Source organism: Equus asinus, chromosome 14 (assembly GCF_041296235.1).
Source record: "Equus asinus isolate D_3611 breed Donkey chromosome 14, EquAss-T2T_v2, whole genome shotgun sequence".
NCBI lineage: Eukaryota > Metazoa > Chordata > Mammalia > Perissodactyla > Equidae > Equus > Equus asinus.
The window spans coordinates 5,680,342-5,705,510 of record NC_091803.1 but is presented as its reverse complement, the minus strand read 5'-3'; the positions used below and the strand labels follow the sequence as shown (position 1 = coordinate 5,705,510).

Below are 25,169 nucleotides of genomic sequence, written 5' to 3'. Positions count from 1 at the left end.
GGTGACAAGAGGTAAAAGAAGTAAGAAGTGACAGAGCTAGTGACTGACTGTGCAGCCTGCATGGGATAAACCACTGTTCTGTCTTACCTGTGGGAGCACGTCTGGTTTACTCATGTTGACATATTTTGGAGCTGTTTTGTTTTTCTGATAATTTATGTAATTTTGAGCTCCAGGTCTTTAAAATGCTAGCATTAAAGAGGAAAAACATTCTTTTTTAAATTAAGTTACACATTTAACTACTAGGGAAAAAATACAATTGTTTTAGAGGTTCTGAATAATTAAAAATAATCCGGATCCTATAAGTATGATTGTATTCATTAAAGATGAAGTTACTTATGGTTTTTTAAAGTACCTACAATTTAAGAGACCCCTTTTCCCACTTTTGATAAACAGATAAAAGTTGTCTTTCATGGGGGTATTTATAAAATATTTTATGATTTTTTTTCTTTTTTTTAAGATTTTATTTTTTCCTTTTTCTCCCCAAAGCCCCCCGGTACATAGTTGTATATTCTTTGTTGTGGGTCCTTCTAGTTGTGGTATGTGGGACGCTGCCTCAGCGTGGTTTGATGAGCAGTGCCATGTCCGCGCCCAGGATTCGAACCAACGAAACACTGAGCCGCCTGCAGCAGAGTGCGCGAACTTAACCACTCGGCCACGGGGCCAGCCCAAAATATTTTATGATTTGACTACTATGTTAAACATAAAAAGAAATGGGTTTATGGTGAAAATTTTGTCTAAAATTCTACAAATAAATTGATACAGTTATCCCACTCTTGAGACAGATATATTAGTCCCATGCTACTTTAAGCAAACAAATGTATGTTTTAGTATTTTTTTTTTCACCTCAGATGTTGCCATTTGCTAGGTACATTAAACATATGCTGAAATGAGGTTTCCTTTTAATCTACCTTGCCGTCACAGCTACAGGTTTTCGTTAAATAGCAAAGCCCAAGTTTGGTCAGGGTCCCTTTGTAAAAACTTAAACATCTAATCATTATGGCTTATTTAAAAAACTTTTAAAAGTCACTCTTTTTCTGCTTATAAAAATGACCCAGAGAATTTTTGTTTTGGTAGAAAATTTGGAAAACGAGGAATAAGTATTAAAAAGAAAAGTTTTAATTATCTATAATTTCACTTCCAAGACAATTACTGTTAACATTTCACTGCTTCTTTTGAGATAGACAGAGGTAAATATATTTAACTACATAGACAGGCGTTTTGCCCACACACAGTGGCAGCACAGCATTTTCTCCCATCACGTTGAAAGCACTCGGGAGCGCCAGACAAGCCTCCGACGCTGCTGCCTGTGATGTGGACGGTGCCGCCCAGCCCTTCTCATCCTCACGGTGCCTCCTGGATATCGGCCCAGTTTTCCAGTATCCCAGGAGGCAGAGGGATTGTGGGGCCTTGTGAGATGGAGAACAGGGGAAACAGAAAAGATGACAGCAGCTTTCTAAGTCCCACCGCAGACTGAGAGAAACAATTCTAAAATCTCAACTAGCAGCCTGTTGGTGTTGCTCCACCAGAACACTCTACTGACCAGACAGTACCATTGTCGTCTGTGTGCTGGGTGCTGTACTGTTTTTCTGACCTGGACGACACTGGAAAATGCCACTTAATAAAGATCACAAGCAAAGATGAATTGGCTTTTTAACAAATCAGCAGAAGCCGCAAGGTTTGAGAGCCTCCCTGCATGGGGAGCTGCCGGCCATGGTCGCAGGGGCCCCACCCCGGCCACCCTCTCCAGGACGTTCGCTTTTCCTCATCTAAAACAACAAAGTGCATCTGACCTGGAGTGAGGAGGGTAGTAGCCCAGAAGTAAGCACAGGGTGCTTCCAGATGCACAGTGAGGATAATGATGGATTTATATTCCACTTCTATGACTAACATCTTTGAAGTAGTATTTCAAGATACTACTTGAAATAACAGAAAATGCAAAAGAAAAAAAACACAGCTCTGTCACCAATATACAGCTCGTATGCTCCTCTGCTGACACTGTTCTATCAGACAAGCTGCTACGTCTCGTCACTACCAAGTCAAGCCCAGAGTGCCCAGACCACAGCCAGGAAGCAGGCAGGCTGCACAGGGCGGGCAGGAGAACCAGCTCTGCTCCAAGGAAACCGCCTCACGCGCCGGTGAAAAGGCCTGTTGTTAAAGGATGCCCAGTCGCCGTAGCCTCTTGCAATAGCAGCAGGAGGCACAGGATCTAATCTGTGTGTCAGGGCGTGGGTGGGGGAAAGACAAGAAGTGCTTCCATAAATGAAACCAGAGTTTCCAAATCAGACAGAAATGTTCCAGAACTGCTGCCCAGCACAGCAGCCACTGGGCAGAGGGGGCAGCCGAGCACTTGGAAAGTGGATAGTATAGCTAAGGAATCGAATTTTTAATTTTAATCTAAATAGTCATATATGGCTAGTGGCCACCATATTGGGTAGTCAGGTATAGATTTCACAGATAGAACAATGTTCCACTTAAAAACTTAATCCAGAGCACGATGGTCAAGAAGCACATGCCATGTGCAGGAGCCCTCAAGGGCAGGGACACAGTCCTGGAATTGTGTATCTCAAAAGTTCTTATGCCCAACTGGACTGACGATAATTTACCTTTCCTAAACTAAAATGTTTAAATCAGCTAATGATGTTGGGGGAAAGTATGTTCTCTCTCAGCCAGACGCTGAGAGCCATGGCAGCTGGCAAAGCATAACACTTTTATACTTAGTTTTTACATACAAAAAACCATCAGTTACATGTAGCGTTTTACCGGATCCTTGGGCTTAAGTGTAATACCGAAGCCTGGGGGCCACCCACCATAGGGTAGAATGTTCCTAAACCCACTAACCTAGACAGTTCCCATGGCTGCCCTGTGATGTGGCATCTCGAAAGATCTGAGATGCAGTCTTCCTCAGCTCAGGAGAGTGGTCGTTGGGACTGAAGCTGGAGGGCCTGCCGGATGGTCATGTTGTTCTCTACTGTAGTTGCAGCAGAGTTTTTAAATAATCAGATAACTGGGCTTTTAAAAGCTATTGAAAAACTAAGCCCTCTGACACACACACTTTCCTTTCAAAGCGCGTGTCTGCTGACCTGTAAGAGCCAGAAGTGCCACCTTTTTGCAGGCCCCGTGAGCGGCTTCGTTTTCATCTGCTCTCCACTCCACAAAGTGGGCACCTTGGTTTCAGTAGAGTCCTGTGACCCACAGTTGGCTTTTCCCTGCCTGGGCTTTGGTGTCCCTGTTTTAGGAATAAAAGGGTTGGACTAGATCGGAGGTTGTGAATTGGGAGACAAGTCTGGCCCATAGCCGAGGACTGGCATTAGATGTTAACATTTAAAACTTCAGTTTAGGGCAGCTGCTACTGCAGGTAACAGAGAGCTGACCTCCAGCTGGCCTCCAAGATGAAGGGAAATTCTGTTTCGTGGAAGTAGCAGTCCAGAGAGGCAGGCGCCAAGGACACGCCCAGCCCTTCTCTCCTCACCAGCCCTGTCTTGTGTGGTGTGGGCTCCACTGCACAAGGTGGCAAGCGGACAGCAGAGGGCTGCCCGGTCCACATTCTCAGCAGCACCCTGCCTTACCCTGACTGGCCACAGAGGCCCCTTGCCCATCTCTGAGTGTCTGCCTACAGCCAGGGAAACGGGCTGTGCTGGGTGGTCTGACCTGACCAGGACCACCCGTAAGCTGGGACCAAGTAGTGCCCTTCAAGGCACGTGGGCATGTGGTGGAGACCCAAGCCAAAATCCAGTATAGCAGGGAAGGGGGAGGTGCAGCAGCCACCTGATGGTAGTCAGCAAATGCCCACGCTCCAGTGGACTTGGGTTTTCGGGTTTCCAGTGGGGTGGGGTAGGGTGGGGTGGTCACAAGATGTGCCCCACTCGACCTGTTCTTGCTTGGCCACACTCAGCTGGTTGTGGGCTATCTTGCTGTCCAGTCCCAAAGCCTTCACTGCCCTTACTGTCTCGTGGAGCCTGTTCTCTTCTAATGACATGCCTGGCCCCTACTGGCACCTGATTTTCTGCCTTGATGGTCTCCTGTCTTGTTGAGTGCACTCTGGACCAGCACCATGCTGACTGTCAAGGGGGGCACAGAACACGTAACAAGCTGTGCCTGCAGGCCACGAGTGCTGGCCTAGCCAGAGGGACCAGTGCCTCAGAGTCATGCTTTGTAAAGTCTGAGGAAGAGCATTAAAATGGAACTGTGCCGCTGATGCAGAGCAAGGCCCATGACGTGTGTGAGGATGCATTTTTCCACCAGTTGGCTGTGGGACTTTGGGCAGCTTAGCTCCACAGATGTGTTCTGAGTACACGCTGTGTGCCCTTCACTGTGTGTGTACTGAGGGGAGAGACGAGAAGGAGGTTCTGGGCCTGCGGGAACCCTACCGAGACAGGTCAGGCCTGGCAACACAGGACCGAGGCCTCCAGGACCTTGGTGCTCCTGCAGGACAAGGCAGCATTTGCCAGATGGTGGAGGAGGGAGAGAGGGGATCAGGGAATGCAGACAAGGGGACCCCAAACCCAACGGCACGGCCAGAGGGAGACAGCAGAGGGACAAGCGCAGGTTGCAGCTTTCACAGGCGGCCACCAGTAAGAGGGATGGGGCTGTGCCCTCAAGTGAGGTGGGGAGGTTCCAAAGACACGGACTGTGCAGCTTGGCTCACTGGCTAAACAAAGGCAGTGCCGCTCTGGCCTGGAGAGGCCCTTCACTGAGTGGAAAGGGAACATGGGAAGGGGGCGGGTTTGGGGACTGTGGTCAGTTGTGACTGAAACACGACTCAGTGGGCTCAGTGGGAGATGTGTTAAAGGTTTCAGAAAGGGGAAAGCTTTCTGAAAATGTCCTGTAAGTAAACATTGAAGAATACCATGTATCGAAAAGTACATGATGACTTTGTACAAAATGACTATGTATAACCAGCACCAGACCAGGAGCTAGGACGTTACCAGCCCCTCAGCAGGCCCTCTCCTCACTGTCCCTTCTCAGTCTAGACTGCGCCAACTTCCCGCACTGGTCTGGTCTGGCCCTCCCACAGACAGACCCGTGCAGCGTGTCCTCCTGTGTGTTCTGTTGCTGTGTGACGCTCTGCTGTCTGACAGAAGGCCGCTGTCCATTTGGGTGTTCGCAGTTTGGGCTGTTAGGACAGGGCTGCTCTGAGCATCCTGCAGATGTCTTGGGGCCCGTGGGCTTGCCGAGGTGCGCACAGGACCTGGCTTTGCCCTGCCACTAAATGGCTTCAGGCTGTCTTCTTAAGAGTCAGTTTTGCCCTCCTCCCTCACAGCGCAGGTTACTTCTTGCCACTTTACTTCCAGGATGGACTGTGATACATCTCTTCTACTGTTTTTTTCTCTCAAACGTTGTGGGCTAAGCACCCAGGTAACACAGCGTGTTAAAACGTGGCCAACCTCCTTCTGAAGTTCATTTGGATCAGTCAGGGCCCAGGAGGCCCTCTGGGAACGAGCTCTGAGGCTTTTTGCCTTGAAGACAGTTGGGGGTACTCCCAGCTGCTGTTGCGTTTTTGGTTTCCAGTTTGGGATGCACAGAGAGCTGTCCTCAAACTTGAGGATGCACATGGGCGATGTGGAATGTTGGCCCCAAGGAAAGGCAGAAAGAAGGGGGTTTCCAGTGAGTGTGGAGGAGGAGGAGGTCTGGGTGTATCTCTGGGGCCGAAGCAGCACCGGACGCGGACTCCCAGGCCTCCTCCGCCCTCGGGGTGCTCGCTGGGCCTTCTGCTCTAGGTGGGACGTTAACACCAGCACTCAAAGTGCGTGTGGGATTGCATGACAGGCATCCTGGTGTGTGTTTAAAATAAATCATAAATTAGCCCTTAATCATCACGTATGACGAATGTTACACCAGAAATGACTTACTCTGAGGTCCGCTGAGGAAGCTCAGCATGCCCTATTGGAAGAAAGCATTTTGCAACCATTTAAAGCTCTATTAGGATGTAGCAAGCAGGGCAGCTCCTTTGTGCTTAAGTAATGAAAAGCAGACACTGAATTTGGGCATCGGGCTGACTAGAGACTGCCTCCTGGTGCTGGGGCTCCCCATTAGGATCATCTTGCTGGCCTGCTGGCCCCAGAGTTCAAGGTCAAGGTGTGACATCCTCAGAGGCCTGGAGAGCGCAGGGGCGGGTCTGAAGTCGGCCTCGGCGCCCCCAGCCTGCAGCCTGCCTTCTGCCTTCTGCCTTGAGTCTGTACGGCCAACACACAGTAGAGGCTGTCCCAAAGGAGCCCTGGCCTGGGCCTTCGCCTCCAGGGATGGCCTTCAACCCCTGGGGCTGGCAGCGGCAAGTGAGAGGGGCTCGTCTAGTCAGTGTCCAGAGGTCTGAGCGCCCTGAGACTACAGGGAGTCCTGGAGCCTCCAGGACAGTGAGGTTCGCTCTGGCAGCCAGTTGGTCAGATGGCGTTACACTGCCCTCTCCTGGGCAGGCATCTGAGAATTCGCTCCAGAGCTCAGGCCAGTGACTTCTTAGAACAGCCAGAGCAGATCTAAAGCAGATTCTTAAAGCCCGCAGGCTTCTTGGAATGAAGGAAAGAAGGCGCACGCGCACCTGGTCCCTGGCCACACTGGGAGTCCCGAGTCCTGGGAAGTGGAGGCGCAGGGCTCCATGAAGGCTGCCGGGCTCTGGCGGCTCCTGAAGGACAGTGTGTTTGCACCGTTCCGTCTGCTCTTTGCCTCACTTTAGGGAACTTCCTACAAGATCTCGGGCTAGCAGTTGGCACCATCTGTGGGCACCAGAACCCAGCCAGGTTTTATTTTCACTGACTTTTTTTGTGGCATTGTTCAGGACTGGGCTCCCAGAAAGCCACCTGCACGTCGCACCTGAAAGGTCGTGCGTGAGGAGCAGCGGGCCCCGCGTCTTCCCTCCAAGTCTGAGATGGCCCTACACTGGGAGGCTGCCTCCCTGCTTCCAGCATGTCTCCTGTTCTTGCCCTCCCTCTTCCCAGTGAACTTAGAGACCTCGATGGTCTCAAGGGAATGAGACGACAGGGCACTCTTTTAACAAGTACCTTTAAAGAGTCCCTTATGCTTTACCTTCAGGTCTATTAAAAATGCCCCTATTTCGTGAGCCTTCCCTAAACTTCATCTTTCTCTTCCTCACAGAATGCTGCAAATGGGACTGCGAAGCCTCCATTCCTCAGGTACGTCCAACTTTCTCCCTAAAGCCCTGCTGAGCTGGAAGCTGCCTTCCCTGCTGCGCAGGGGTCTGCAGCGTCCCCCGGAAGGCCTGCCTTGGTTGCAGCCCAGGAGGCCCGACCCTGAGAAAGGGTCAGAGGAGAATGCAGCCATGTGGTCTCATCACAGTCTGCCAGGGAGCAGGGCCCAGAGGGCCCGCCCGGCATCTGCCTAGATCCAGAAGGCGCGTCTCCTGGTCACATGCCACATCTGGCAGATTAATCCAGACCGTGCCATAGCTGGCTCTCCCACATAAGCCCCGTCCCCCGCCCCATAGAGGACAACAGAGGGGTGGGTTCTCCTATGTCAAAAATGTTTGAAAGTTTGGATAGTTCTGTAATGGGCAGCACAGAGAGAACTGCCACAGAGTGAAACTTTAATATTCAGAAAATGCTGTCTGGAATTTATATAAGCTATATAATTTAGAGAGCAAGAACAAGAGTTATTAGCTCCTTTAAAACCAAATTCCCATCTTGTAGCATTTCTGCAGACATTTTTCTCTCTCCCCCGCAGTGGAGAAAACCCCTTTGCTACTGTGAAACTCCGGCCAACAGTGACAAACGATCGATCAGCACCAATCATTCGATGAAAAGATGGCCAAGGAATCCTCTGGTTCCGCTAATGCTATGCTCTCACTGCAAATGATAGGTGTATATGTGTGAGATGTGCTGTTAACTGTCGTAAAGCTTCACGAGAGGGTGCCTGATTTTAAATGTATTCTACTTGAGCAAATCAATGCATTTTCTCAATTTACCATAGTTGGGTTTACACATTTCTGTCTTTAAGAGGATAAATGAGTAATAGTTTAGTGACCAACTCAATCACTTAAAATACTGTCTCCTTATTCTTTCAAAACACAGTAAATTTGGTTCCAAATTGTTACCGTATCATTTTTTAAATACTCCATGATTATTTTTTTAATAGCCAGAATAAGGGATGGTCTGTGCTTTCATGACTGGCTTTCTGTACCTGAATGCAGATGAGACCACACTTTTGTTTTATAAAGCATGTGCTCTTAAGTAGCATTACGTTTATCTAGAAAATACTGTATAAATTTGCATCTTAGCATGCAAATCATAATTTTAAGCAATATAAATTATGAGAATATTGTATAAAATTTTATTTTTTAATTTAAAATTTTTTAATTTTTGTTTAATCAAATGTAGAGCTATCAACTTAATACAAATGTAGATGGAGAAATCTCCAACTTTCCCACAGCTTAGAAATAGCTCTAGAGTGCTAAGACATTTTGCCCATCCCTTTCACAGCCATATTTAGTACCTGAAGAATTTCCAAGAGCTACGGAATTTGGTGGTTCTGAGTTACCAACTGGATCAACCCAGGAAAACACACCAGGCCACACTGCATGTGGGCCTGGTTCATAGGGTAATAATACATTTGAGTGCATCTGAGGACTCCACACGTGTGGAAACCTGGGCCCTCTCCCTAAGCTAGCTGACCAAAGCTGCCTCCATCAGTCATTTACTCCGAAACCTCTTGGGGTCCAAGTTTCTCCACTTTTGAAATTTGCAGGTACTGACCTGCAAATAGCGCTTACAAAGCCAGGAGGACCTGTGAGCCTGAGTCTGGGTGAGGGAAGGGCTGCGTTCAGCTGACACCTGCCAGCAGGCACTGGGAACCTGCGCTTCTGTGGGAGGAGCTCTGAGCCAGTGGCCAAGTTCGTCACTGGCTGTCAGGGACGAGGCTCTGCTCTGGAGGAGTGGAGAATCGATTAAAACTCACACCCAGGCCATGCCCTGCATGCAGGCAGGGAAGCGGGGCTTGCTGCTTGTCACAGGTCCTTTGATCTCACCATAAACAGCATTTTTCTATAAGCTGGAAACTGGTCAAGGTCAAATGCAGGTAAGCCGGTCTAAGTGTGTGACACTTCAGGTTCTTGGTCCTGTCCTCCTCCCTGATGGCTCAGCAAACCAGGCAACCCCACCGAGGGCTGCTGATGCAGGACCTTGGGAGGGCTCCCCCAGGGTTGGATCAGGCTAACTACAGTGTCAAGCAGCCCGCCTGTCTCAAGATGCTCCAGCCAGCAGAGAAAACAGTCACATTTAGTTAAGTGGCCCATGGCTCCGCTCACCATCTAAGGAAGAGCAGGGTTCACGGAAGCCCACTATTTTCAACAGTGGGGAGGGAATGAGGGGTAGGTTTTGGAAGTGTGTTAATGAGAGGGTGGGGTGTCACGCCCTGGCCCTGGCCTCTAGAGTTCCACTCTGGGATCTTGTGGCTGTTACAGGGACCCAAGAGGTCCCGGGATTATTAGATGCAATTTGCAGGCCCACCTGGCTCACCCAACCCCAGTCCACACCTTCACAGAAGGGACTACAGTGGTCACTTACCTGCCTCACACAGGCTGGGAGGGCTTGCCTTAGGTCCTTGGCACTGAGGTGCATGTTCTGTAAATGTCAAGGTATTATGTTTCATTATAATAATAAAAGAGAACTTGAAAACAAGCACATTTTCTTGAGCTGTAAATGCCTATCGAGGACTAACAGAAGGTCGAGATTGGCCATGAATACTGGGTAACGCTGAAGCTGCGCGATGCGTCTGTTACTCTGCTCTCTATTTCATGACAAAACTTTCTATGGTCAGAGGCAGTGTGCAGACACTGAATAAGCAGAACGAGGTAAACAATGGTATGAATCTCATTTATTTAAAACAGTATTTCTCACCTTTCTCAAATTGAAGACTGCAAAAAATAAAAGCAGTGCTTTATTGAGTTGTCATTAACCCTTGGAGCAGTGCTGCTGCGTGTCCACACTCCATGACCCCTGTGCCCGGGAAACCTTGGCTAGCACATGCCAAATCTGTCCCACCTCACTTTACAAAACAGTCCTGAAGCTTAATCAAATAAAGCTATTGTACACGACATTTACATTAGAAAAAGATAGCTGGATGTAGGAAAGCCAGGTGTGGTGTTCCCTTTAAGTAAAGTTGGCTCCACAGTTGGGGCATCTTCGCTTCCTCAAGGCAAAACAGCAGATGAACCCGAAGGGGAACAAGACGATGGCCAGGAAGATGCCCAGGAAGGTGAAGGAGTCCTCCAGAACCCCGACTCTGTGGAGAGAGAGAGGGGGCGCTGGGGTTAGGGCCTTCGGCGGAGCCCTGACCCAGAGGCCCCTCCCCACCTGGGAAGGCCCGACCCTCACACACGAGGACAGACGACAGCTGACGATGACACAGGACCCCCCCCACGGCAGGCTTCACCTCTCCAGCAATAAACGCATCGGCCTTGAGAGCCACCAGAACTGTCTGCACGTGCCCACTTACCGAGGGCAAGCAACTACTGCTAGTCACCACATGGAACGCGTGATGAGGGGAAGATGAAGTCACCTGAAGGTACCATCACTCACTCATAAAGGCAAGAACGTTCAGTTGCCTTATAACCTGCCACGTGTTTCCTCTTACAAAAGGAAGAAGCAGCAAATGCTAACTTCTGTAAAAATTCTTGCATCTCTGAAAATACCAAGGAAACCACATCATTTTAGAGTATTTTTTCCCCAATGTTGAAAAGTTTTAGATTTATTTTTCCATTCCCTAGAGAGAAATTCCAAAGAAGTGAGTTTGGAAGTTTGATTTTTATTGTTTGCGGGGAGGGGGACACAGGACAGATTTCAGTGAAGGACTAAAGTCAGCCATGTTCGTACAAATGTCTGGAAGGCCGTGTATCTTGAGAAATTTCATCTCAAAGCTTCCTCTTCAGAAAAAAGTCAAGTTGACCTTCCATGTGCATAATACATAATACCTAAGACATCGAGGGGCCAGCACCCAAATCATAGGCCAATGGCCTAGTCACCACTCAGATTCAAGGGTCGTTTTTAAAAGGCCCCAAAGGTGGGAGGCAGGAGCCATGTGCTCAGCTCTGCCACTGCTCCTTAGGCTACTTCTAGAAATTCTGGACACAGAATTGAAATTAAAGAGAACTCCAATAGCCAGCTTAGCCCTAATGAGAAATGCTTCACACCCACCAGACAGCCCCAGGAGCCAGGAAAGCCAGTGGGAACTAGGTCCTCCCAGGTGGCCAGGGTGCCCGGGGCCACTCCAGCCCTCGACCACCACGCTGTGAGCTGAGGGCCTGTGGTGGGCGAGGCACTCCGCCAGAACAAAAGCGCCAAATCACGCCCGGCTGAGGACGGCGAAGGGAGAAATGGCAGAGGGGTTCAGGGAGGGCCTCCAGGAGGTGACACGTGAAGGGCTTGGCGGAGGCATGGGACGGGTCTGGCCTGCTGCTGGAAACGGGAAGCGCTCCGTGAACGTGCCTTCGCAATGCTGAAGGAGGGACCACGTCACCCCCCACCCCATTCCCACACCTGCCCCCATTCATCCCACCTCCCTCGGTCTTCCTGAAGCCACTGTCACTGTCCACGCCTCAGCCCCATCGTCTTCAAATACTGCTAGGGAGCCTTTATGCCCACAGTGTTCTGGAAGCAGCTGCTCCTCGTTCTGCCACCTTGTGTGGAGAGGAAGGTGCAGCTTAATAAACAAGAGAGCAAACAAGTGTCGAGCCGAAGCGCCAAAACAGAGGGTGTCCTCAACTCAAGATGCCAAAGCTGCTGCTGCCGCCCCTTCTCAGGAAGTCACGGCCCGTGTGGGGACACTACTGCTCACGGCATCCTGACCCCCAGGCCGGCGCCCACGCACTGACCTGAGCAGGATCTGGCACCGGCACACACACCCCAGCCCTGCAGAGCAGGCGCCAGGCCAAGCTCCAGGAATGAAAGCGGGACCTGCTCCCTGCTTCCTGCTTCGCGGGGATGGTGAAAACAGACCAGGCTAAGAGGAAGTCTGGTTCTCAACGCCCTTCAGAAAAAGTCAAACCCAATGCCCACCCCCCTCCTCCCACTCTAAATACACCTAAAGGACAGTACGTTCTAGCAGCAGTTTCCAAGGGGCTCATCCTGAAACACCAGTCCCCCTGATAACCCTGCAGAAAAGAAAAGGGGGGAGTCTTTGGCCAATTTTGGAAAACTGCCTCTTTCACTCTCCTGGAGTCACAATGCATGAGTGTAGGAAAGGCAGTGACAAGTCCTGCAGTAAAGACACCTGCAGAACTTTGTTTCACCAGTGTTTCCCAGACTCACTGGCACTGCCCGTTGTGCATGCGCGCTGACCAGCGGGAGTGGGCACAGGCGACACCCAAAGGAGGGGAGAGCTAATTGGGAGGCCTCAACTGCTGTCAGCAGCGTCACCGTTTCTTGTATAGACTTCTACAAAAGTCCTGTAACAGGAGCCCCGCTCTAAGTCCCACAAAGGCTGTCAGGTCATGCTGGTCACACCTGCCCCAGCTTCAGGGCCCTCAGACCAGGTGTCAGGGCGCACGGCATGAGACCCAGCTGAAAAAGCACCTGAGGCCAGCCTGCCAAAGTAAGAGGTGGGGGCTTCAGGAAGGCCCCGAGCCACCGGCTGTGTCCCCACACACAGGTGGGCGTGACAGGCTGGAAACAGCCCTGCTTGTCCGTCCATGGTCATGGCCAACAGCTACAACTACTGATGCCAATCAGGCCACTTCTGCAGCAGCTGGAGGTGACCTTGGACCACTCCGGGAGCCGCGGCCCCGCCCAGGCTCTACTCCGGCTTCCTCCTGGGTCTACAGCACTGTTCTACCTACAGCCAAAACCCTGAAAACCTCATCGGTTTGCATGTTTGGTTAGAATGTCCGAGGAAAAGGCAGAGGGCACAAGGGAACCCCACACCCCACAGCTGACTCACCTGCCCTAGCTGAGAACCTTCTAGAGAAGCCCAACCTCTAAAGGGGTTACCAGGGTACCTGGCCCACATCCCCTGCAGGGGCCAAGGAGGCTCGCGGACAGTGACCACCCGGCTGAGCACCTGCCGGGGCTGGACACTCCACATTATTCCACTTCAGGATCAAAGCTGTTAGGAGACAGAGCCTAGAACCCAGTGCGTCTGCTCAAAGACTTCAGAGACGCCCGGGAGGAGGTTGGGGCCGGGGCAGGTCCTGTCCTGCCGCCCTCAGTGCCCTGGAGGGAGTGTGCGAGCACCCAGCACCCCCCCCCCCCCCCCCCCCCCCCCCCGCTGGAGAAGCCGTGGAGCGGAGCAGTCTCCCTGCAGTGGAGATGCCTGGAGACGGAGGCCTTCCCTGGGCCGCACAGTGTACCTGTCCACGTGAATTGTCCCGGCTGTGGGTTGCTGCTGTCCTCTGGGGTCCAACGTCAAAGGGCGGCAGTCCCCACCTGCCTCTTCCCTAATTCTCCAACTAGACCCCAATGCTGGTCTACACTGACTAAAGCTGGTGCAAGTGGAGGAAAGCTGGTTACTCTCTCATCCGGGCCCCCATGGCCATGAGGCCGGGAGACTGGCCCCACCTGAGCACTGAGAGTCCCAGCAGTGGCCAGACCAGCCCCGGGAGGCCCAGCATCTCAGCCTCCAGAGCTACTCTGGGAACTTAAAAGGCAGGCAGAGCAAAGGGCAGCCCGGGCTGACCCGGTCCACCTCGCGTCCCAGGCACGAGGAGCACCCTCCTCCCTCCCCACACCTGCAGTGCTTGCTGCCCAGGTCCGGCCCTTACTGCAGCCAGAGCAGAGTTGGCAGCTGGGCCCCCCAAGTCAGGAGTACGGGTCTGATACCTGCCAGACCCCTGCGCCCCCTCCCCAGCCCTGCCCACGCAGAGCAGAGCCCCCAGCTGGCTCTTAAAAAGATGGCCGGGCCGGGCCACCAGGCCACCGTGTCTCCAGGGAGAGAGAGGGCCTGAGGGGGCTGCGCAAAATCTCGTCCCTGCCGGCAAGTCTGTGATCCAGACCCAGACCAGCTTCCACTGAGAGCGACCACCCGGCCCAGCACACTGCTTCCGGGGACGAGGGACAGGAAAACAGCACCTGCCCACTCAGCGGGAGCCTCCGAGCAGGGGGTCAGTCAGTCCTCAGGCGCCACCCCTGCCACCCCAAGAACCTACAGCTCATACCCACAATTCAAAATGCCAAAAGGCTCTGAAAGCAGAACTTTTTTATAAGTTTGTAGCAAACTCACCTGGTAGCCACATATGACCTGATGTGTGGCCACTTGTAGTCTTAACTTATCCACTTAATGTATTTATTTGTGTCTTACTGTAAAAATATTAACGTTTTGACTAGGATTACTGCCCCAGACCTCAAAAGCAGTATTGGCATAATTTACAATTTTTTTAAATCCAAAATCTTCTCAATTGAGAGATTCAACTTGGTCTCTAGGCCAATCATGACTCGGGAACAGAGCAGCCCATCCCTGTGCGGGTCCCTGCCTCCTGCTGGCCCCTCCCACAGGCCTCACACTCCCCCGCCCCCTCTCCAAAGCCCCGGAAGAACCCAGTCAGTTCAGGATGAGTTCCACTCTTTATCAACCGGCTCAGAACCCAAACTATTAAGGGGCTCCAGCTGTGGCTGGAAGGGCCCTCCCCGATTCCTGAGCGACAGGTAGGGGGATGGGGGTCAGCGAAGGATATGGAAGCTGGAGAAGGTAGGGAACTGATTCTGAAAATGCTTATTTACCTCCTGATGCCAACCTTACGGAGAAAGCGGCCAGTCGATTCCACTGGCATCTGACTGACCAGGGACCGGCTTGGGTGGGGCTCCAGGATGAGAAGATGGGAAAGGCCCTGCAGCCCACAGGCCCCGAGAGCATCCCAAGGCTGGGTACCCGACCAGTGAGAACCTCACCCTCGCCACCTCCTGTATTCCTCACAGCAACCCCCACGCACGTACCATCACTGCCCCCCTTCCCGGAAACTGGAGAGCCTTGTTCAGGAAATGAGTGGCGTGGCGGGGAATAATCCAGACTTCACCCAGAAGGGAGGATCCACCCTCTGAGCAACCCCCTCCCCACAAGGGCCAGTAAGTGCCACATGCTCCAGCAGTCCTCTTGGCTCATGCCCAATGACTCATGTCTGCTGAACAGAGGCTGGCCTCAAGCAGGATCCAGCCCTGGGAGCAACCCCCGGACCAGCCCTCACTGGAAGGACGAGCCTCTTCAGGAAGAGGGAGCCGAGGACTTCCTCCTGGGGGCCCCAAAGCACCCAGTCAGCCCCCTTCAGCGACCGGGTCATACCTCACCCCCTCACGCAGTGCATCTGCCCCGCCTCCGGTTGTCCCAGGGTCTCCACTTCGAACGGGCCTCCAATGGAGGTGAGGCGAGCCACCTCATCAGGGGCAGTTTTCAGGACGCCCACAGGACCACTGACCACTCCAGGGACAATTCTGAACAAGCCTGATCACCAAGCAGCCTCAAGCCTCCCCGAGCAGAAGACGAGAGGCCTGGCCAGGGCAGGTGCTAGAGGCCTTCTGTCACACCCCACGCCTGCAGCAGAGCTGAGCCCAAGGTCAGAGACTCCGGGAGGCTCCAAGGCGGCAGGGCCTGCCCAAGACACACTGTGGACCACCCAGGCTCAGTCCTGCGACAGCCAGGCTGAGGAGGCCACAAGCGCTGCCTGGAGGCCAGCGGGTGACAGCCAGCTCTGGGCCCCCACAGGTGGCACACCCTGCCCAGCGTGGCTCAGCGCCCGAGTCCTGGCTCATCTGTCTGCTGCTCCCCCTCAGGCCGGGGAGCCCGAAGCCTGTGAATGTGGGCAGGGCCCATCCTGGCAGCCTGTTTTCCAGCCAGCCCAGGCACATCCACCTCCCCAGGGCAAGGGTGGCACCCCAGCTTCGAGGGCACAGAGGGCAGGAGGAGCTGGTGCCCCGCTGACAGGGAGCAGCCCCTCCCGTGCCCACCCACGGCCCGCCGTCCAGAAGCCCAAGGCTCTGTCACAGGCCCCTACTCTCATGACCCCTCCACACACTCCACCTTGTCACCCCATGCCCTAGGTCATGCCCTTGTGGCCTGTCTCTACCCCCAGGGGCTCTCCCAGGGTCCAGCAGCTTCCACACAGACCATCCAACGCCACATCCTGGAGTGTATTACCCTGATGTCTGGGCAGCATCTGACCTTGACAGTTCTTCCCTGAGCCCCTCTCTTGCTTTCCAAGACCCGCTCGTTCCTGGACTTCCTCCTGCCTCTCTGGTCAGCCCCGAAACCAAACATCCAGTGACACCCAGCCAGCGCTGGCGGGGAGCCCAGGCCAGGCCAGGCCCTGTGCCTGCCGCTTTACACACCTTCCAGCCTCGGACCTGTGCTGCCCAGGGCGCCTTGTCCACAGGCCGCCCACTGCAGCCCAGGGCACACCCGGCCACGCCCACCCGGGCTCCCCGGCCACAGGTGCTGCCACCCCAGCCTGCATCTAGAGACAGCCCACACCCCCAGGGAAGACCAGCGTCCAAGAGGCCTGGGGGGCCTGGCGGGAGCCCCGTGTGGCCAAGGTGGTGCTTGGTCCACAGAGGCGGCAGGCAGGCCAGGGGTGAAGTGAGGAGCATGCTCGCTCATCTGTCAGGGTCGAAAGAAAGGCTCCTGTAGCCAGCTAAAAAGGGACGATGGAGTCAGGCTGCTTAAGGGAAGGCTCAGACGATGGCAAAGTGACAAGTGACAGAGGCCTCTCAGGTCAGGCCTCAGAGGGAATCACAGACGTGTGACTTTGGCAAATTCCTGCCAAGCTACCAGGGAGGGAAGGGGACAGAGCCTGGCAGGGATGCAAAGGGAGGAAGTGTGGTCACATGAGCAGTGGCCTGTCTCCTGACCCTACGACGCCAGACAGACAGAGGCCACACTGGACTGTGCCCAGGGGAACCTCTCCGTTTTCCCCAGAGAGGAGCCACCCCGGGGACCACGCACCGCTCCCCAGACCACAGCAGAGCGTCCCTGGAGCGCCGGCCTCACCCTCCCTCCGGCTGCCCATCTCGTTGCCGCCCCCAGCCCGCTGCCTGGGCGCCGTGCCCCACATGCCACCAGGACAGTCACAGGCCTCTCGGGGCCAAGGGGCCACCTGCTCTCCAGCAGTGGAAGACGCTGCGAGCACAGGGCGGGGCGGGGGCCCTCGTGCGTGAAGGACCCAAGTGCTCGGAGGGCCCTCAGCGCTGGCCCCCGTCCTTCGCAACCCACAGACAGGAGGGACCACGGGAGAGCATGCTGCAGGCGGAGTCAGAACGTTTGGTCCCAACTCGGTCCCCCAAACTTGTTCTCAGAGCCGCCCCCCTCACTGCCTGCCACCCACCACCCAGAGGCCGCAAGCATGGGGATCCCCACGGAAGAGGGAAGAAGCCTCTTCCCAAATGTGGGTGCCGACCCCCTCGGCCTCCAGACAGCCCCAAGCCCCTCCCCAGAGAAGCAGAGCACAGCCTGACCTTGATCCAGATTCTGTATGACTGGGGCCGCGGGGCCCCGGTTAGCAGAAGCCACAGGCCTCCGAAATGACACAGCTCCCACCCTAGGGAAAGACAGAGATCAGGAACAGGCTCCCCACGGAAGCGCCAGAGCCCGGGGCTACCTCGGCCTCCGCTGGCCAAGAGCCTCGCAGCCCAGCCCATCAGATGCCCCCACTTCCCAGACAACGAAACAGGATCCGAACCCAGCTCTCCAGCAGGCAGGACACCGGCTGGGACATCCTGACACCCCCCCCTTAAACTGGGGGGCTCACTCAAAGACTCCTCCCCACAAAGAACATGCCCTTGAAATCCTCCGGCTGGGCTAAGTGGGGACAGAGGCCCGTGTACCCAGCAGGGCTCTGAGCACCCAGGACCAGCCTCAAGGCAAAATACAGCCGGTTTCCCGCCACCCACCTCCTCGGACAACTTCCCAGAAGGATTCCCAGCGGCTCTCTCCACCGGGACCAAACCCTGAGCCTTGCCCCACCCAGCAGCATATGGCCAGGCTGCCAGTCCATGCCCCCTCTCCTCCAAGCCCACCCACCTGCCTTCGAACCCTCACAGCCCTGCCGCCCCAGGGGCCGCATGGAAAGTGGCCTTCAGGAGAGGCCCGTTGTGTGCCCTCCCTGCCCTCCCCCTTCACATTCTCCAAAGGCCAACGTTTCACCAGCTGTGTCAGAAGAGACACCCGTTTTGGGCTTTGCAAATGGGGTCCCCTGGCCAGCGCGCAGCCCACGGGCTCTCCCCGGCCCACAGCCCCCTTTACTAGGCACGGGGTTGGCTCCGGGGGTCCAGCCTCCTGCCCGCATCTCCAGGATGCCCTCCCTCTTCCCAAGCCCTCGTCTCCCACACCTTTGCCCCCGTGACTCTGAAGTTCTTAACTTCCCTTTGGTCCACCCTGGCCCTTCCCAATACACCTCTGAAAGGAAGCCTAAGCGTAAACTAGAGTTTCTCAATTCCAGCTCGGAGACTGCAACTTCCCCCTCCGAGACACTGAAAACTCAGTCTGAGCCAAGTCGGCTGACTTTCTAAATGGTCTGAGCACTCGAATCCAGCAAGGGCAGGGACCAAGTCTAACCCGAATTTGAATCCTCAGGACCCAAACAGAGAAGCGTCTAGCTAACTGCATCTCGGGTCCAATAAAAACAGTCAGAAGATTCTGGAGGCCCCGGTTTGAGGATTTGAAAAATCGCTCCTGCCCCACATGGAGAACCATGGCCCTTCCAGCCTCATCCAGCTAACGGCCCTGCTGGGCATGAAGCAGCCCTCACAGGGGTTGCTCCCCTGGCCTCCTGGAGCCCCAGCTCCTCCAACACACTGGCCCTGTGGATCAGGGCTCTCCTGCCCCTGCACCTCCAACAGCCGCTTCAACCTTTTACCTTCAAGAATCAACCACACAGCAAACTGGAAATCCCAGAACCAGGGACTACAGGCTGTCAGTCCAACAGTTACCATTTCTGCATCCCGCACACTCAGGACTCAATGGCCCGAAAAGCACTCAAGTCCCCAGGAAAGGTAACCCACCCCGCGTGCCCTACAAAACGTGCTCAGACCCAAGGGCGACTGAACCCACTCTCCCCGACACCGCACATCAGCAGCTCGGCCCATGTGAAGCCCGACCCGCTCCCCCCACATCCTGTCTTAGGAGCTTCTGGGTATGAGCGCTCTTAGAGGCTTTTTGGGGGGCCAGCCCCCAAGGCCTGTGACATACCTGCAGACTGGGCAGCCTCCAACGACAACGATGGAATTGGCAGGGTACCGGGTGACATTTCGACTGTGGATGTTGTAGACCCTGGGGTGGTGGGTGGGTATCCCTGCGGGCAGGAAGGCACATCAGAAGGGGCAGGCAGGAAAACGGGGTGGGGGGGATGTGAGGACGACTCCTGCCCTCCTTCCTCCCCCCACAGAAAACCCCCGTCCTTTCTAAGATCAAGACGACAGCTGCCTCCACTAAGCACCTACTACGGGCTTTATCAGGTGCTAATCTGCAGACGGCACCGCATTCACCAAGTTAATTTGAAAACGGGCTGTGATGCCGCCTGGGAACGGCGGGCCCGGGACGCGCGACCCCCAGGCAGGCGGAGGGCCCCGGGGCGGCGCCGGGACTCGGGGACCCGACGGCGGGTTCCCCCCCCTTCCCCCGGCCCCGCCCCCGCCCCTCGGCGCGGCCCCCGCCGCGACCGGAGAAAACTTGATTTCGGGGTTAAGGGTCGCCCCGGGACTCGGCCCCAAGTTCGCTCCCGGCGCCCCGCCCCCGCCCGCGCCCCCCGCCCACCTGTGACGAGGTAGGGGTAGGGCGGCGGCGGGGGCGCGGTGGGGATGGCGCCGTAGCCGTGCGGGCCGCACGCGAAGTCGCCCTGGCCGGCCTCCAGGGTGTAGGCGGGCGGCCGCTCCTGCAGCAGGGGCTTGTGGTCCATGGCGGGCGGCGCCCCCCGCGCCCGGCCCGGCGCCCGCTCGATCCCGCCCGGCTCTGGCTCCGGCTCCGGCTCGGCCTCGCGGGGTCGCCCGGGCGGCGGCGGCGGCGGCGGGGTGGCCCCTCGCGGAGGCGGAGGCGGCGGCGGGGTGGCCCTCCTCGGAGGCGGTGGTGGCGGCGGCGGCGGCGGCGGGGCGGCCCCTCTCGGCGGCGGCGGGCTTCCCCCCGCGCCTCCCCCGCCAGTCACAAGACCGGTCACGTGGGGCGGCGCCCGGCGGGGGGGCGGGGACAGCGCGGGGCGGGGCCTGGAGGGGGCGTGGTCGGCGCGGGGCGGGGCCCGCCGGCGTCTTAAAGGGGCCGAGGCGGCCCAAGTTGTTGGCCGCGGCTCCGCGTGGGTACTCACCTTGCAGCTGCGTCCCTGTATCTCCACCGCGAGGAGGGCCCCCCAGACACGACGGCCCGGAGACGCCGCCCTGGGGTCGTGACCTTTATGGCCCGCGGACTCCCCTCTCCACCCCAGCGCCAGGGCCGGTCCCACCCATCTCCGACCCTGGCCAGGGGGCATCCGGAGGCTCAAGCCCACCCTTAACGGGGGCGGGCAGGGTCGGCCTGGAGGAGGGTCCTGGAGCGGCGAATCCCCAGGCCGCCCCCGGTCGTCACCGCCCGTGGGTGATGGCGTTGTGAGCGACCCGGCATCCCCATCAGCGCGACGGCCCGGGTCAGTGGAGGCGCAAACCCCTGCAGGAAGGGAGCGTCATGTGAACCGTGCCCGCTCACGCTCAGCTGCTGTTCATTCCCTCGGGGGTTTTCTTGACAAATTATATTAGGTAATTTATAGGGGCCGTGGCCACTGATTACGAATAACTCCCCCGCTGGGGACAACACCCTAAGTAGTGAGCACCCACTGCGTGACAGGCACTGTTGCACCTTTGTGCTTCGGTTTCTTAGCCTCGCAGCAACCCAGGAGGTGCTTTTTCTTTCCCCAGGTTACAGCCCGGGGACTGAGGCTCAGAAGAGGGGAGTGACCGAAACGTGACCGAAACGACCGCAAAGACCTGTCAGGCTCCCTGGCTGACGCATTTTCACTGTCACACGCCAGTGCTTAACGGGTTTGTAATAAAACTTTAAAAAGAAGGTTCTGCAAGCTTAAGGCCCCTTGCATTTGTCACTCCTCTGCACCCTTCCAGGGGCTTCTGTGGCCTTTGCTGTTTCTCGTCCTTTTTCGTGTGACTGCAGTTTGATCTGGCTCGGGGACTATAGCCCCTCTCGGACCCACCTTATTTTTAACTTTTCAGAAGAGACCATCCTATTTCTTTATCACAAGTTTAGCTCCGCAAAACCCATTCCCATCTCCCTTTTATCTGCTGTACTGGTCATGGTCCCAACCACCCGGGGGGGGAAGGCATGGAGGGGCCAGGTAAGGGCCTGGCTAGCATTAGGGAGACAGCCAGGTCAAGAATGGGGACTGGGGCCGGCCCGGTGGCGCAGCAGTTGAGTGTGCACGTTCCGCTTTGGTGTCCCGGGGTTCGCCGGTTCGGATCCTGGGTGCGAACCTGGCAGCGCTTGGCAAGCCATGCTGTGGTAGGCGTCCCACATACAAAGCAGAGGAAGATGGGCACAGATGTTAGCTCAGGGCCAGTCTTCCTCAGCAAAAAGAGGGGGATTGGCAGCAGTTAGCTCAGGGCTAATCTTCCTCAAAAAAAAAAAATTGGGGGCTGACCCCGTGGCCGAGTGGTTAAGTTCACGCGCTCCGCTGCAGGCGGCCCAGTGTTTCGTTGGTTCGAATCCTGGGCGCGGACATGGCACTGCTCATCAAACCACGCTGAGGCAGCGTCCCACATGCCACAACCAGAAGGACCCACAACGAAGAATATACAACTATGTACTGGGGGGCTTTGGGGAGAAAAAGGAAAAAGTAAGATCTTTAAAAAAAAAAAAAAAAGAATGGAGACTGTCGGAGGGCCAGGGCCTCAGGGCCAGCAGAGGTCCTAGCCTGCGGTGGAGAGGGCTTGCGCTCCTGGGGGCAGCTGTGAGAGATGGACCATAAGGTGAGTGCAGCTGAAATCAGGCTCATCGAAAACTAGGGTGCAACCCCATGCCCCATCACCCAGTGAGGAGAAGTGGGCTGGGGTCAGGCCTCCTAACCCCTGGGCAGCTGTGGGCACCCATATGGGGCCCGCCGTCCTTCCCCGCCTTGCAAACTGCTAGCATCAGCCACTGGGTGATGTCCTCTCCCATCAGACTAAAGGTAAATTGGCGGAGCTGGCCTGTCAATTTCATGGTTAATTTTCCCTTCCTCACGTGAAGTATTTGGTAATCAAACTCCACAAAATCCATAGCCTCTGGCTCCCTTCTCTTCCAATAATTGATTTCCACCCCAGCAGAGCCCCTAGCTGGGAAATCCGTATTTGTCAATGATAGAATGGGGCTTGGGGATTTCCCAACAACACTTTGATGAGTGTTGCTCACAGACACAAACCCGGTCCTGCCCTTTCATTCAAGCAGCAAGCCCAGTGTGATCTGCTATCCCATCTTCTGCCATGCAAGGCCTGGGGGGACAAAGATGATGGCAGGGGACACCAGACAGGAGCAGTCTGCTAGGGAGCCAGAGAGTAAAACTCGAAATGGCAGTGGGGTGGCGTCTGTGCTGTAAGAGGGTTAGAGGGACCAGTGAGCGCTCCCAGAGTGCCAGGGAGGAAGCCCCACCTGGAAGGCCAACAGTGACTTGGCCCGAGGAACCAGGGGACGAGCCATCCAGGCAGAATGAACTTCGGTCCCAGAGAGCGTGCAGCAGCTCAGTGCATGCCAAGACTCTAAGTCACTTGGTGTGGCCGGAGCCGGGGGAGGGTCTCCAGGAGGCAGCGCCCAGATACTGGAGGTGGGATCACATCCAGTTAAGAGCTTACTGCAGAACTGCACAGAGTTTAAGGATGGAGGTAGGAGCATCAGATTCGCATATTAGTAAAATGACTTTGGCAGCAGTATAAAAAGTAAGGGATGCAGGGCGATCAAGGAGCAAGGGACAGCTGCGGAGATGGAGGTGGAGGTGTGAAAGACATTAAGAGCTCATTAAGACTTGATGACCTGGGTGGATATGGAAGACTCAGGACCTCAGCTTTCTGGCTCAGGCGACAGTGGTGCCAGAACCTGGATGTGGACCGGGAGAAGACGACTGGAAGGGAGGGTGGGGATGCTGAGCTTGCACAGGCTGGCTTGGTGCGTGCATATCCAAAGCGACAGCTAACCAAAGGCAGGCACGTGCGCGGAGGTATCTGGAAGGCTTATCCTTTTGATAAAGGTCTGATGATCTCAGTGGCTAACAGCCCTTCACCCACTGACGAGCATTTAGGGAGCACATATTCTGCCCCAGATGCAGTGAAACTGGCGACATCCTGCCTTGTGGAGCCCACGCTCTAACAGGGTAGAGGCAGGGTAGGAAAGGGGTAAGTGCTACAGACAGAATGAGCAAGGTCAAGGGCACAGAAAGTGAGGCGGGCAAGGCGGTGCAGTGGTGTGCAATTTTACATCGGTGTTCAGAGTGGGCACATCGAGAAGGCGAGCAGAGTCAGGAAGGAAGTGAGACAGTCCACCTTGAGGAGGCCAGAAGGACCAGCTTGCGTTTTAAGGGGAGGGAAAGTAACGGCGTGTTTATAAATTGGTGGGAACAATCAGATGCGGAAGAGGGGGGATGCAGGAGAAAGGGCGGGGGAGAGGAAGGAGGTGAAAGGGGATGGGGGCCAGCGCCGGGCGGGACAGCCCCCCCAGGATCCCAGATGAGTCACCCACAGGAACTCGAGAAGGCAGAGCACATGGGCGCCCGAGCACGTGGGCGCTGGACGGAGGGGGCGCTCTCTCCTGACTGCTTCTGTTTTCCATCTGAACAGGAAGCAGGGTCAGCAGCTGAGACCCAGGAGACAAGAGAAAGGGGTGACAGTCACGGAGGAGAATGGGCTATTGCGCAGGCCAGAGAGTCCGGAGCTGACTGCGGGGCAGCGTAAGAGCTGACGTGAGGTTAGTGATGCTGACTTCGAAGTGAGCCCGGGAATAATCTCACCTACGACCTACTTTCTATGGCAGTTCATCCTCGGGGCCATCCCATGGCTTGGGCACCAACATCCCCCAGTTGCTTGATGAGGAAACCAAGGCACAGAGAGGGTCCGTAACTTTTCCCACGTCTCCCAACCAGGAAAGGTGGATCTTCAGACCCCAGATCCAGTGCATGACCCTGACCGTCACGCCCCCAGCCTCCACGCCAAGTGCCCAAGAAAAACCAACCACCGTTTGCTGATTTACCAGAAATACATTCTCACTGAAGAAGACTTGGAACATGCCTTTTTGTCTGTGCGTCTTTCTCAGATAGCTGAAATCCTGCTTCTAATCCACTTTTATATCATGTATATTTTAAAAAATTTTTAGTATTGCCATTTCCATTTAAAAGTGAGTAAATATGATTTTCTTTTTAAACATTGGCACCTGAGCTAACAACTGTTGCCAATCTTCTTTTTTTCTTCTTCTTCTCCCCAAAGCCCCCCAGTACATAGTTGTGTACTCTAGTTGTGAGCGCCTCTGGTTGTGCTATGTGGGACGCCACCTCAGTGTGGCCTGATGAGTGGTGCCATGTCCAAACCGGCGAAACCCTGGGCCGGTGAAGCGGAGCGCACAAACTTAACCTTTGCTCGGCCACAGGGCCAGCCCCAATAAATAGGATTTTAACTGCTATGCGTACATGTTGTCGCTGGGAGCACTCAGCAGGGGACCAGGTCAGGCAGTGGATGTGCTGGGCCCTGCCTGGGGGCTGGGGGAGGTGCCACTGTCCTCCAGACCTTGCCAGCCACCAAGGGCTCTCCTCGGATGTAGCCAGAGGAAACCAGAACAGGAATCATGCCCTTTCTGGCAGGCTGTGAGAAGTGCTGATAACCCATCACATGAGCTTCTTGCACATTCAAGAAGCTAGTGTCTCACATGGTTGGGATTGTGGAAAAAAAAAAAAAAAAAAAAAAAAGGAAGCAAAGATTTCAAAACCCAAGGCTGTAACCAATGACAAGTGCCTGGCTCAGAGAAAGCCCTCGCCAAATATTTGCTGAATATTTGCGAAATGTTTATCTTAGATAAACACTGAGTTTTCAGTTTTATGGTAAGCCTTACAATTCTATTAGGCACATATTTGTAAATATTTTATAAATTAAGCGCATTGGTTTCTACGTGACACAGACCACATTTCATGTTGAGTCACACGGTAAATCTTGTCACAGATAAAATATATATTGCTATATTTGAATGCACAGTATGCCCTTCATTCTCCAAGAGGTGGTCCTCACTGAAGAATTCTGCTCAGTAGACTGCCCTTACTCGTGCAGTGA

At 55.0% G+C, this 25,169-nt stretch overlaps 2 protein-coding genes and 1 long non-coding RNA gene across 5 annotated transcripts in view; 2 read left to right on the top strand and 1 right to left on the bottom strand.

Moving 5' to 3' along the window:
- Nucleotides 1-9,623, top strand: part of BAIAP2L1 (BAR/IMD domain containing adaptor protein 2 like 1) — a 102,710-nt gene extending 93,087 nt beyond the window's left edge. For both annotated transcript variants that reach the window (XM_044746894.2, XM_044746895.2), the window contains 2 exons: nt 7,087-7,124; nt 7,672-9,623. In XM_044746894.2, the coding sequence (XP_044602829.1) occupies nt 7,087-7,124; nt 7,672-7,747 (114 nt within the window). In that variant the 3' untranslated portion in view covers nt 7,748-9,623. The remainder of the gene's footprint in view (nt 1-7,086; nt 7,125-7,671) is intronic.
- A 176-nt stretch (nt 9,624-9,799) lies between these two features.
- BRI3 (brain protein I3) lies at nt 9,800-20,063 on the bottom strand. 2 transcript variants are annotated; one of them, XM_044746896.2, is made up of 4 exons: nt 19,672-20,063; nt 19,108-19,210; nt 17,376-17,458; nt 9,800-10,227 (listed from the first exon to the last, which is right to left on the bottom strand). In XM_044746896.2, exons 1-4 carry the CDS (start codon nt 19,811-19,813, stop codon nt 10,136-10,138), a joined length of 420 nt encoding a protein of 139 aa, XP_044602831.1. In that variant the 5' UTR covers nt 19,814-20,063; the 3' UTR covers nt 9,800-10,135. The 2 variants fall into 2 exon arrangements, with proteins under 2 accessions (XP_044602831.1, XP_044602833.1); XM_044746898.2 differs by lacking the exon at nt 17,376-17,458 and having other exon boundaries at nt 19,672-20,040.
- A 123-nt stretch (nt 20,064-20,186) lies between these two features.
- Nucleotides 20,187-24,289, top strand: LOC123276804 (uncharacterized). The gene is made up of 4 exons (XR_006513344.2): nt 20,187-20,636; nt 20,796-20,918; nt 23,694-23,820; nt 23,996-24,289. It is a non-coding gene; the product is annotated as an uncharacterized lncRNA (long non-coding RNA).
- Nucleotides 24,290-25,169: the final 880 nt, after the last annotated feature.

What these genes read in the sequence shown, in the direction of transcription:
- BRI3 (XM_044746896.2), bottom strand. Translation starts at nt 19,813, where the DNA reads ATGGACCACAAGCCCCTGCTGCAGGAGCGGCCGCCCGCCTACACCCTG. An exon ending in CTACCCCTACCTCGTCACAG is followed by an intron (nt 19,211 to 19,671) that starts GTGGGCGGGGGG and finishes TCCTGCCCGCAG; the next exon opens with GGATACCCACCCACCACCCC. An exon ending in GGAGGCTGCCCAGTCTGCAG is followed by an intron (nt 17,459 to 19,107) that starts GTATGTCACAGG and finishes GTCTTTCCCTAG; the next exon opens with GGTGGGAGCTGTGTCATTTC.